Source organism: Neodiprion virginianus, chromosome 7 (genome assembly GCF_021901495.1).
Source record: "Neodiprion virginianus isolate iyNeoVirg1 chromosome 7, iyNeoVirg1.1, whole genome shotgun sequence".
In the NCBI taxonomy this organism is placed as follows: domain Eukaryota; kingdom Metazoa; phylum Arthropoda; class Insecta; order Hymenoptera; family Diprionidae; genus Neodiprion; species Neodiprion virginianus.
The window spans coordinates 11610578-11622608 of NC_060883.1; the positions used below are offsets into that span (position 1 = coordinate 11610578).

The window sequence follows — 12031 nt, forward strand, 5'->3', positions numbered from 1 at the left end:
GGTCAACGCGTTGCGAGTCGAGTGTAGCATTACAACGGGCGCCTACGTCAATGGACACAAAGTACACACTATTCACGAGTTTTTCCCGACTGTCCCACCAGGATATAAGATCGTGGAAGTACAGTTGCACGTCATTTATCTTCCGTTCACCGTCAGGACCATAGATCACGTTCAGCTTCGGTTAGTGGATCAAGACGGAGACCTGGTTAATTTTCGCGGTAAAGTTACTACTGTGAGACTACACGTCAAATCGCAATAAACGATGAGAATTGTATACAACAGACTGTCAAAGAGTAGGTATATCAGTAAGTCGGCATGACCCGATCAAGTCAGTCAACGATCGATTCCCGAACCGTTAACACCTCGAAACGTGGAGTTCCTGATAGCTCTGGGTTTGAAACTGACCACTTTTGGAAGAGGAATTTCCGTCAACTAAAAATCCGATTTTGCTTTTTTATCATCTGCTACGTACCATGGAGGAAGGAATCTTAAACATACAAACACCAGTCGTCTTTGACGAATCCGTTACGCATTACGAGATTCACGCTCACAAACCTTACGCCTCATCAACTTTCAACAACAGCGATGAAATTAGAATCACCGTCCAGCATCAGGATTTATGCATATTACCCAGCAAAAGTTCGGTACATATCCACGGACGACTCCTCAAACCTGATGGTACAGCTACTGTGAACACACAGTTCGTAAACAACGCGATCTGTCATCCGTTTGAAGAAATTCGCTACGAAATTAACGCAGTTGAGGTTGATAGAAGCAAGAACGTTGGCTTGACAAGTCTCATGAAGGGTTACGCTTCCCTGCACCCTGGTCAGACTTGGCTGATGGAGAACGCTGGATGGCTTGATGTAGAAGAGAAGAAAAAATTAACCGATGCCGAGGGTAATTTTGACGTACTGATACCGCTCAGCATGATACTGGGTTTCTCCGAAGACTACCGCAAGATCGTTGTCAACGATAAACATGAGTTAATTTTGACGAGATCAAAAACTGACGTCAACGCAATCATGCAGACTCAAGAGGAGGAATTCAAAATCACGATCAATGCAGTGGAATGGCTAATACCGTATTTGAAACTCGCGGATCAGAAAAAAGTTGACCTACTAAATTTCATTCAGAGAGATCCGCCTATTTCGATGAGCTTCCGCAGTTGGGAATTGTACGAATATCCCTTACTTCCCACAACATCGAAACACGTTTGGACTGTGAATACTTCCACTCAGCTTGAAAAATCTCGGTACGTCATTTTGGGTTTCCAAACAAGTAGAAAGAACAAGACCGGCAAGAACGCAAGTCATTTCGATCATCGCAATATCACGGACGTCAAGCTATTTTTAAACTCTCAATCTTATCCGTACGGTAACCTGAACCTCAACATGAGTCGTAATCTGTACGCGCTCCTGTACGAAATGTACGCAAACTTCCAAGCTACCTACTACGACAAGAACCCCGAGCCGTTGCTGACAAAGAGTGAATTCCTTCGAGACGTCCCCTTGTTCGTTATCGACTGTTCAAAACAAAACGAATTTTTGAAGTACGGACCTGTCGACATCCGTCTTGAATTTGAAGCTAGAGCCAACTTTCCCGCTGAAACATCGGCGTACTGCTTGATTGTTCACGATCGTATTGTCGAATACAACCCGCTCAGTGGTGGGGTGAAAAAGTTGGTATAAAAGCTGACCCGTTCCCACCATCTCGCACTGTTCAAAGATGGAGCTTATCGTTGACATACAAGGCTTTCGTAGACCTTTCAACAATACCTTCACATTAAAAGAATTGGCTATAATTTCAATCTACTCGGAAGCATCTCCATCAGTGTTTTTCTTCAAGCCACCTTACGAATGGGATTTACTGGACGTCAAATACAAAAGCCAAAATTCTTGGTTAGAACGCGATTTTCACGGATTATCTTGGAGCTGTGGAACCATGCCTTTTGAGGAAGTTGAGTGGACCATTAAAGACAGGCTGTGCAAAGCTGAAACCGTGTACGTAAAAGGAGAAGAAAAACGAGATTGGTTACTCAAAATCGTTCCGAAAGTTGAAATCATCGATATGCTGGACTTTGAGTGCCCGTCGCTTCAAACCCTGCAAAAAACTTCAGCTGCGTCTCTAAGATGCGACGTTCATACAATACCCAACGCAATCTGCGCAGCACAAAACGTTTGCATACTTTAAAATTGGTTACAAAATCATCATACTGTCCGGATGGCGAGGGTGTACGATTTGTGTTACTGCGCAGAAGCATCTACAAGAACGGTCCCGCATTCCTGGCGAATATATCACCCTGGTTATGATACTGTTGAATAAAATTATTGTACTATTTTTGTGAAGTAATTGTCAACCGTACTCTAAAAATTGTACCCAATAAAACTGTTTTTTTCCAAAGAATATTCATGAAATAGTTTTACACCTTCTCTTAAGAGCTCTTAAGAGAGAATTTTTTTCAATACGAAGCTTATGTAAGATTCGACCTTGCTCTCCATCCTTGACCGAGCTGTACTCAAACAGAGTTATGTTTTGCATTCCTAGAGCGATAGTAACCCAACACCGCAGATCCTTGGCTCTGAATATATACTACCGCAGCTATCGGCTGACCTTGCACTCTGGTCTTGTCTGAACCCATCCAAAATTTATCATGGAGTTCTCATTACAGTTACAAGACGCAAGCGCAGCTCCAAACCCTCCATCGTTGCTTAGTGGTGTTCGGAGTAGCATTTTCTTGGATTTTAAGACTTAATTCCAGATACAATTACAAGGTACAAGACGTACGTAGGATTAAAGGTATACAAGATGGTAAGGCGATAAATGAAAAAATATTCATAACTTAAATTTTTTTTTTTTGTTTATTGAACGTAAGACTTACACAGGACACTGAATATTTGAATGTGATACTCAGATTATACGTATACGAATTCAAGTTGACCGTACGGTCCGCCAAGATAGCGTAGATGCAACCGTCTCTTGTTACTGGCTGTCGTCACTTTCTGGAACAAATCTTCATTTTCTTGGAGGGCCTTGGTCAGTCGGTTCGGTAGAAAAATCGTGAAAGAGTCCTCCAAGTCCAGAACGATTTTATCACCAAATTTCGTTTTAACTCGACGAACGCCACTGACCCGGTATTCGAAGTATACTTCGAGGTCCGAAAGCTTTTTCAAGGGCAGAAATGTCTCTAGGCGAGCGACTTCGTTCAATTTTGAAATGTCCATGATCGTTACTGTCGAGTTGTATGTGTTCAAAATCTCTTGTGAGTTGATTGAGGTCAGATCTGATTTTCAGCAGATGTTTTACTTCTCCAATATTCTTGATGAGCAGTTCTGGTCGTTTCTTCAATTCACGTTGTTGTTCCAGAGCACTTCTCATTTGCAAGAAGAACAGCTCCAGACTGGCGATGAAGTTTTCACTTTTCGCTTATATAACGTTCCCCCACCACATAATTTGAAATTTGGTGGAGGGTAAGGAATGTCACGTGGCTGATATCAAACACGTATGTTTGTGTATGCGCGCGCACCTTTTAGCATTCCCAGGGCGATAGTAACCCAACACCGCAGATCCATGGCTTTGAATGTACTGCGGCTATCGGTCGACTTTGGATATCAAACCGACATCCGAGTAAGTGAAAAACAATTCTCGAAATCGTCCGATGGTGAGCGGCATGCGGTCAAAGGATTTCGGTGCGACGTTGAATTTGAGCCAAACAATTCTCGGAACCATTAATTTTGGAATGTCACATGGTTGATAACGTGGGAAAAGAATGTGAGGGTGGTTGATGTTACACATCAGCAGTCCTACCGTGGGAAAGGAATTCGGGACGGTAAAAAAGTTCTCGCCCCCGCTGCGCCCTATACCGTTGGCAGGCGAGCACTACAGACTTTGACCTTCGGTCGGTAAGATTGTCGGTAAAACAGCACGATTTTGACCCTTGATCGATAAGAATTGCCGGCAAAGCAGTGCGATTTTCACCGTCGACCGATACAACTGTCGGTAAGGTTGCATGGTTTCATCTGACGAGAGTGGGGGTAACCTTTAAGGGTTTGCACTGGGCTGCGCAGAGCGGCTCGGTCGGTAAAGAAGGTGTTTGTACTCAGAACCCGCCTTGCTATACTACTTTCGCCATCCTACTCCCACTGGGGCTCCACCACTAGCCCCCGCCGGGGGGCTGCCGCCCCGCCGCCCACGTGGGTCGCAGTTTGGGTTGTGTTCGTTTCGGTTGGGTTTGTTTGGGTTCGGTTTGTCATTTCGGTTCGATTGGATACATTTGGATTCGATTAGATTCGTTTGGGTTCATTTAGGTTCGTTATTTTTTTTCATTTTTTTTTTTCATTGTTTCGGTATTTTTGGATTGTTTGGATTGTTCGTTCAATTTCACAGATCTCGGATTGTGCATTACATTAATAAAAAAAATTAGTGTTCGACACGCAGGCCAAAGAAGCATTTTGCGCACTCGGCTTCGCCTCTGCTTCGTGCTGTCTTCAGACTCGTAGTGCGCAAAACGCTCGTTTGGCCTCGCGTATCGAAATATGCTATTACGCGAGAAAAATTGGTAGAGAATGCAAATTCGAAAATTTCGAACCTGGTGTTTGAAGATGCTTTACCGGAGACTTACTTTACTAATCACCTAGCCGCCTGACTACAATGTCATTAATTTCTCTCATGTATTTTAAAGTTGTTTTAATAATAATGTGATAACATGGATACGCCTCGGTATCGCGCATACATTCTTATACATTCCCGCGCTTTGCTAATTCCCGAACGCTCTTTTCAGCGTGTGCGAAAGTGGCATTTTGTGCAAGCAAATGAATGCACAAATTCGAACTTTACGCACGATAACAGGAAAACCTTCTATCGGAATGTCACAAAACACTTCAATATGTGAGTTCGTACTGTCTTCTCAGATTTGTCGATTAATATCGAAGAGCTGAATTGTTTCCTAACAAAATTCGCTCTTATTGTGACATTCTCGTATTAAAAACTTTGACTGAGAAAAGCGAAATCATTTTAGTTTAATTTCTGTCGGGATAGCAATAGCGTTCTGAAAACTTTTCATTTTATTATTTTCCTTCAGTGTCGCTGATATGCAAAAATATCATATTTGTATTATTTCATTGAGCAGACTAGGAATCGAAAAAATTCAAATTATTTCTATTTTTTCTTAAAATTAGATAGTTAAATCTCATTCAAACATTTTGGCGCAACAGAAACAGCTAAACTCGAGAAGTCCCTCTACAGCGCCGGGGATTTTTAACTTACGTAAGTTGCAATGTTTTTGCTGTAGTACTGCACGAAAACTTTGAACGCGTTTTCCTCGAAATGATATTTTCTAGTAGTTTTGCCACGATATTTCAAGAAATATTAAAAATATCACCTTGTTTTTTTTTCTTTCTGTTCTCTTCTATCACGTACTACTGTAATTTCATACTCAAGCAAATTGTGAAAAAACATCCAAAGGGTGTATGGTAATGAGGCACGACAGTTAACAGCGCTTCGTTGTATGTCTACGTGAAGTTTCCAAACTTTACCATACTAACTAATACCAAAATATTCTAAGATGTTACATTAGCTCTTCGAACAATGTGTCAGAACTTATGCACAACATGTCTCTTATTGTTTTAGTGACGAAATTGACTCCGGCCAAAGTTACTTCAGTTGAGGAGATCCAGCCAAAACAGGAAACCTCACCCGTTGAGACACCCAAACCGTGAGTTAATTTACGATGTTACATGCAATTTATTGTTCACTCATCCGAAGATTTATATCACAATAACTATTAATTTCTAACTAAATGACAAATTGGAAGTGCATTTTCGAACAATTTCTAAGTGTCGTACGATTGGTTGAAATATTTATCTCTTCGTAAACCAATATTTGTCAGGTTTGTCAAAATGTTCAATTGACTTGAATTTCATCTGTAAGTATTGGTGCTTTTAGTGCGTTGAAAAACATGTTCACTGCCAATCAGAGCGCAGAAACGTTTATCGAAATACAGTCATCAAATTCCGAAAAATTCAAATCAAGTTACGCGGACTTTATTCTGGAACAAACAAGTCAAGCTTTTTCGTGACACCCAGAAGGGTTAAATTAGTTTACTTGAATTAATGTGCAAATACCCGAGAAAAAATTTTTTCATATGAATGGATGAATTTATATAAAATTATGTCTTGAATTTAATTTGATAAAATTATATAGAATTATACACACATAATTTTACACAATTTCGAATAATTCTGTAGACAGCAGCTCAAAACTTGACATTAATTTTTTTTCGAATGATTTGGAACCGATCTGGGCCAGAGGAGACAGGGGGATGGCAATGAAAAGTTTTCCGACCACCAAATAAGGACCATCCATGTCTTATATAAAACAAATATATTGGAGATTGAAATAAAAATATTAACACCAGTGCGAAGTCTGCGACTATGTGTGTAACTTATGCATTGTAACGTGGATTTTTCCCACTCCTCGGTCACTCGGAGAAAATGACCGAGAACTTACCACGTGCACAATAAATCGGCGTCCGCGAGGTATCCTGGACCTAAAACAATATCGCGAAATTTGTTGGGCACCTGGCGTGATCAACACGCCTCGAAATCGGTAATGCGATATACCGCGACCAAATAATCGATAGAATAATTCGCAATTCGCTATTCGCGATTCACACTAAATTACTTAGATTTAACCAACACAAGAAAAAAAAAATAATATAACAGAAAAGAAGAAAGAAAATTAAATGGCTAAATCTGGGTGATCTCTTATTCCTTCTTACGCTAGTCGCTGCCTCAATACTAAACAATATCTCCAAAACAAAAAAAAAAGACAGAATTTTATTCGACGTGCTAACCGCGTTCGCCCTCTACTAGCTACAGCGCTAATCGCCGACCTAGCCAAGAAACACTAATTCCATAATCAAACGAAAGAGAATGTGACTCGACGCGCTATTCGCATCTCTAGCCGTTATTTTTAATGGCGCCGATCACCACGGGAATCGCCTGGCTGTTATCTAAACGCATCCTAACTTATGTCGCAGTCGCCATTCCCAAAAAATTTACAAGCCGTCCCGCTAATCTGAGCGTCTACGCACGATAATACGCGACCTACACGAGAGGTGACACTTTTTACATACGCAGACTCGACGAGACCCTGTGCAGCGGAATTTGGCTACACTCAATTTCAAACCGAAATTGGCTCCACTCAAAACCGTGAATTTACACGAGACTCTACAGGAACCGAATTGACTCTATGCGTTATCGCGAAAACTCAGGCTACGGTCATCAACAAGGAGATCGGCCAACGAATTTCGAGTACTACTCTAACTCAACAAGGACTTGGCCAACCGGGTGCCGGTGCGCCGATCTACCTGCACTTGAAATGCGTTCGCAAAGAATTAATAGCGCTTACCGCTTCGCAACCACACCACGAATTCGCCAACTCCCGTTTCGGCCATGGCACACACTTCAAGGAGGTTCTTTTTTTTTTTGTAAATTTCTATCAAACTCGACTGTCGCGAAATGTTGCCAGGACTCAAGTTTCGAGCTCCGCTAATGAGAGCCGCAATTCGGACATGCCTCGAACATAGGCGCTATCCGTCGTGAAAAACTCTCATGCTCTCATTGGTGTTTTCTTTCCGAAATTCTTATAGCCTAACTTATCGCTATATTTGGTGCCCGCTGTGGCGGGGTGATGATTGGCTGTCGAGTCTCCGCTATCCCGTAGTTTGACAGTGGCGTGGTGACGACTTCGCGAGGTTTCCTGACGTCAGCGAGGTGAGGGGAGGCTACGGCTGGCCGGCCACCAACGGGAATCTCGTCCGCCTTGGGTTCTCTCGCGGCAGAGTTCTACGTTGACGCTCTCTCCGTAGCCTCGTGAGAGGCCCTCCTTTCGTTGCGATCCGTCGCGACTGTATTTCCGTGAGGTCATTCGAATTTGCCGCCGATCCCGTGTATGATGCCGCATGTACTCGAAACCAAAAAAAAAACAAAAATCCTGAAAAATCGTCTTGGCCAAACCGAAAATTGTCCCCCCTCGGAGTATCGGATGCGTGACTTTTGTCCTGGCGCTCTGTTTCGAAATGATTCGCGGTCTGATCCGCGGGATCCCTGATTTCGGGCTCCATCTAGGGTTCGGGGAGTCGTTTGGAACGCGCATCGAAAATGCCACATTACAGCATATATGGAATTCTCGTAGGCGGACTCATGGACGAATCAAAGTGGCTCACATCAAGTTTTCGTTTATACCTCTCCCAAGTGCATTTCTCTATTAATTATCTCAATTAAAGTTCGCAGTCCCTTCTAGCTTTTACTGAAAGACTCATAGACAGGTTTGGCACTGAAAGAAAAGTGTAATGTACCTATGTCCAACGATGTATCACAGTGAATATTTTATTTTCATGGGAAGTTTGAATACCACGAACGTAATAGTATTATCGTGAGCTTAAGTATGTGTGAATAGTTATAATGAATTTTGCTATTAGTTACTATATTTATGATACAGCTCAAAATTTTTATGGTAATAAAGGCAACAATATATCTAAGCTCATGGTATCTATAAATTACAGCAGACATTTACAATTCACATAAATAGCACTTGCAAACATAAATTATAATCTGATACGTTTACAGTTCAAAATACTACACATTCGTTAAAATGAATATTTTCATGACAAATTCAATTCATAAAGTCGCATTCACTTGTGTGTTGGGATGCAATTTTAATTTACACAGAACAAAATTATTGTATCTATGACCGAATACCTTGGGTAAAAGGACATTTGGTTAAAAGAAAACAGCGTATTCCCAGCTCAACCGAAATGTTTAGTTTTTGGACCTGAAAAGTGGGGTGGTAGTGGAACACGATTCCTTTCTATAGTTGTTACTACGAGTGCGCGAAAAAATTTCTCATTTTCGGCAAACTAGATTTTTTTATTTTTTTGGGGTTTCTCTCTTCTCTTTCAATTTGGAACTATTTATTTTTGTATTGTTATGAACTTTTAATACTACTGTAATTTTTAGATTGATAAAATTATGACGCTTACATAAAAGAAAAAATGATCATGATTTTTCATATAAAAATTTAAAATAACTTCAACAATTGCAGTTCGAGATAGCTCCGACAGCTTTTACAACCATTTTACTGATTTTTACTGTAACTGAACGTCGTGACATTGCATATTTAAAGCATTCATTTTAGATGTCCCTCTCCCTCCTCTGGGTGAAGACTTTGCCCATTTACCGCCACCAGGGTCTGCAGTCCTGACCCGCTTCTGCCGGCTGCATTCATACAATACTTATATGCATTTTCTCACACTTTACTGAATTCTACACAGAATATTGCAAAAAATATCGAGTCCCACTTCTCAATTCGATAATGTAGTTAGAGTTGAGTCATTTCTGTTTTGATAGCGTGGTAGAGCACACTGTTCTGATAGGGGCCTGCAATCATTGCAAAGATTGAAACAATGCGTTCATGTTGGCCATTTATGAATACGCATTTCGATAACCCGACGAACCCAACAGTAACACTTGTAGCACAACACTCTTTCCGTGGTCGGAAAGCAAATACCCGAAGACGTGAAGGGGTACAAACAGACTTGAAATCTATATTAGGGAGACACGGTCCTATAGTACCAGTTTCTTCAAATATGCGGTTGATTTCATTTAAATTTGATAGGTCCAAAATAGTACGTTTCGATACAAGTTGACACGAAACGTAAGCGAGGGTCACATACGCACACGCGTATCGTATTCTATTCTTTGTAACCCATATAATGAGAAGTTCGACCCCGCGTACCGAAGAACGTTAGGTGGCCGATTCCCCAACAATTACCAAATTGTTAGGTAATATCGTAAAACCGTTAGGTCGTGTCGAAAATTTTGAGGTATTGAACATTACCCAGCAGAAAACTGTATCATAATGAACCTGACTTAACACTTTGTAACATTTGTTGACGGTTTTTCAAGGTGGTACCCGCGGTTTAATGCGTGCGATCGCTTCAATTATAGTATATCTAATAATTATGCGGGAAGTCGGTGTTTTTTGATGAGTGTGAAGCTTGTAGTACGAGCCGAAGGCGAGTGCAGCAATTCACAGGAGTCCGGAATCGCCAACGTACACTCGTGACACACGACACGTTTCTAACACCTGTAATGGGAACTTCTACTAGAGAAAATTATAAAGGTGGTAGTCGAACCTAGCTGTAGACGCGTTGCAGCAACACAGAGGACACGATCGTAGTCGCGAGTCATCACGTTAGATGGCACTAGTTGCATCGGTTTAGCTCAGAAAACTGTTAGGAAAATACTATTTCCTAACAGTTGTGTGATATTTCCCAACAGTTTTTCAACTATTGGGAATTGGCTACTTTGCCCGTCCGCCATAGCCCGCGAAGTCAAAATTCCCGTGCAGGTGTTACAAAAAATATTTTTTTAACATAAAAAAATTCACTATTTCGTGGAATCAAATTTGATCCTATTGAATCAATCCATACATGGGATTTAGTAAACAAATTGATTACATAAAACTAAGCGGTTCTTATTCTTTCCGTTTAAACTTATACATTATCGAATACGTATGGATAGTGCCAGCCAATCACAGCAATGTATTAATGTACGGAAGGCGCATCTCCAGCTCGTGTGTGTGAGGACACACGGCTTACCGCATTTCGTGTGCTCTGGGCTTTACGCGTAGGCGCAACTATGCACACATGCGAGGGAGGCTTGCAAGTAATTTCCTTGGAAGAGTACGCAGATTCGATTTCATTAAAAGTGACTTTCGTACTAAAATCTATGAACCTTGTTCGTAAATGAGTTAATCGAGTATGTTTACGCCACGTATGTGATCGGAAAATTGTAATAGCGGAAGGTGAAGGTATATTTTAATACGGTACTAGCTTGAAATCCCCTGCTCGCTAAAGCTCACTCAAGATCGGTATACCAAGTATAGGTAATTGTTGTACTCGTTCGCTCCCTACCGTCACGAAAAAAAACCCATTTGTATGAAAATTCGTACCCCCAACTCATAGATAATCCTAATTTCCAATAAGAAAAAAGTTGAGGATACGAATTTACACCCAATTTGGGTTTTTTTTCTCTGAGGGTACGCTTGCTCACTAGTTTGGATGAGCGTTGTCAGTGGTTTACCAAATACTCACAAAATAATGAAATATAACTAATTGTTTTATTAGATTAGCAGAGCGTTAATCTTTCTTATTTTTCCTAGTATTTGAAATTGAGATTGTTTGGAAATATGGAATACAGTAGTATAGCAAGGCCGGTTCTGCGTAGAAACACCTTCTTTACCAACAATCCCGGACGCTAGCCCTTGAAGGTTATCCAGACGCAAACCCTCAAAGGTTACTCCCACCCCTCGTTGTTAGAATGCACACTGCCGATCGATCGTGGGTAAAAAATCTTCCCAATGACCATGATCGTTGGTGAAATATCCCCCAAATGACTATGATCGTTGGTGAAGAATCCCCGAAATTGCCATACATAGTTTTTATCCCTTGTGCGTTCTTCTTCGGTAAGAAGTGTGTGAAATTAGCTATCATTTACTTTGGGTCTTACTCCTACCAGATAAATAGCGCTCTCGGTTATCATGCTCATCGAACGGGATCGAGTAACTACATTACCAAGCACCCTGTGAATCCTCGAAGGTTAGACCGAGAATCCTCGCACGTGTCAGATTGAGCTTCCAGAAGGTTCGAAAAGATTTTCCGACGATCGAGAGGGTTCGAGGGGGAGGTACGACGTTGGGAGGCTCATGCAACGACCTTTAACGAATTTGGGTCGACAAACAATTCTCGGAATCATCCGAAAAGATTTGACTTGACATAGAGCGGCCCGCGGTCGAAAGATTTCGGTGCAACAGTTGACACTTGTCGGTTGCGTTTGCGAATTACCTCTGTCTCACTCTGTTCGACTGCACCAGTGAGTAGATCTCGAAATCGTGAACCTGACACCCGTAAGCAAAGTGAAACATCCCCATCTACTAATACTACTATACTTCCATGTATCAATCTGGC

The 12031-nt window shown here is 41.4% G+C and overlaps 1 protein-coding gene across 2 annotated transcripts in view; it reads left to right on the forward strand.

Moving 5' to 3' along the window:
* Nucleotides 1-12031, forward strand: part of LOC124309248 (regulating synaptic membrane exocytosis protein 1) — a 1429783-nt gene that overhangs the window by 401567 nt on the left and 1016185 nt on the right. For both annotated transcript variants that reach the window (XM_046772697.1, XM_046772698.1), the window contains exon 4: nt 5629-5713. In XM_046772697.1, coding sequence (XP_046628653.1) covers nt 5629-5713 — 85 coding nt within the window. The remainder of the gene's footprint in view (nt 1-5628; nt 5714-12031) is intronic.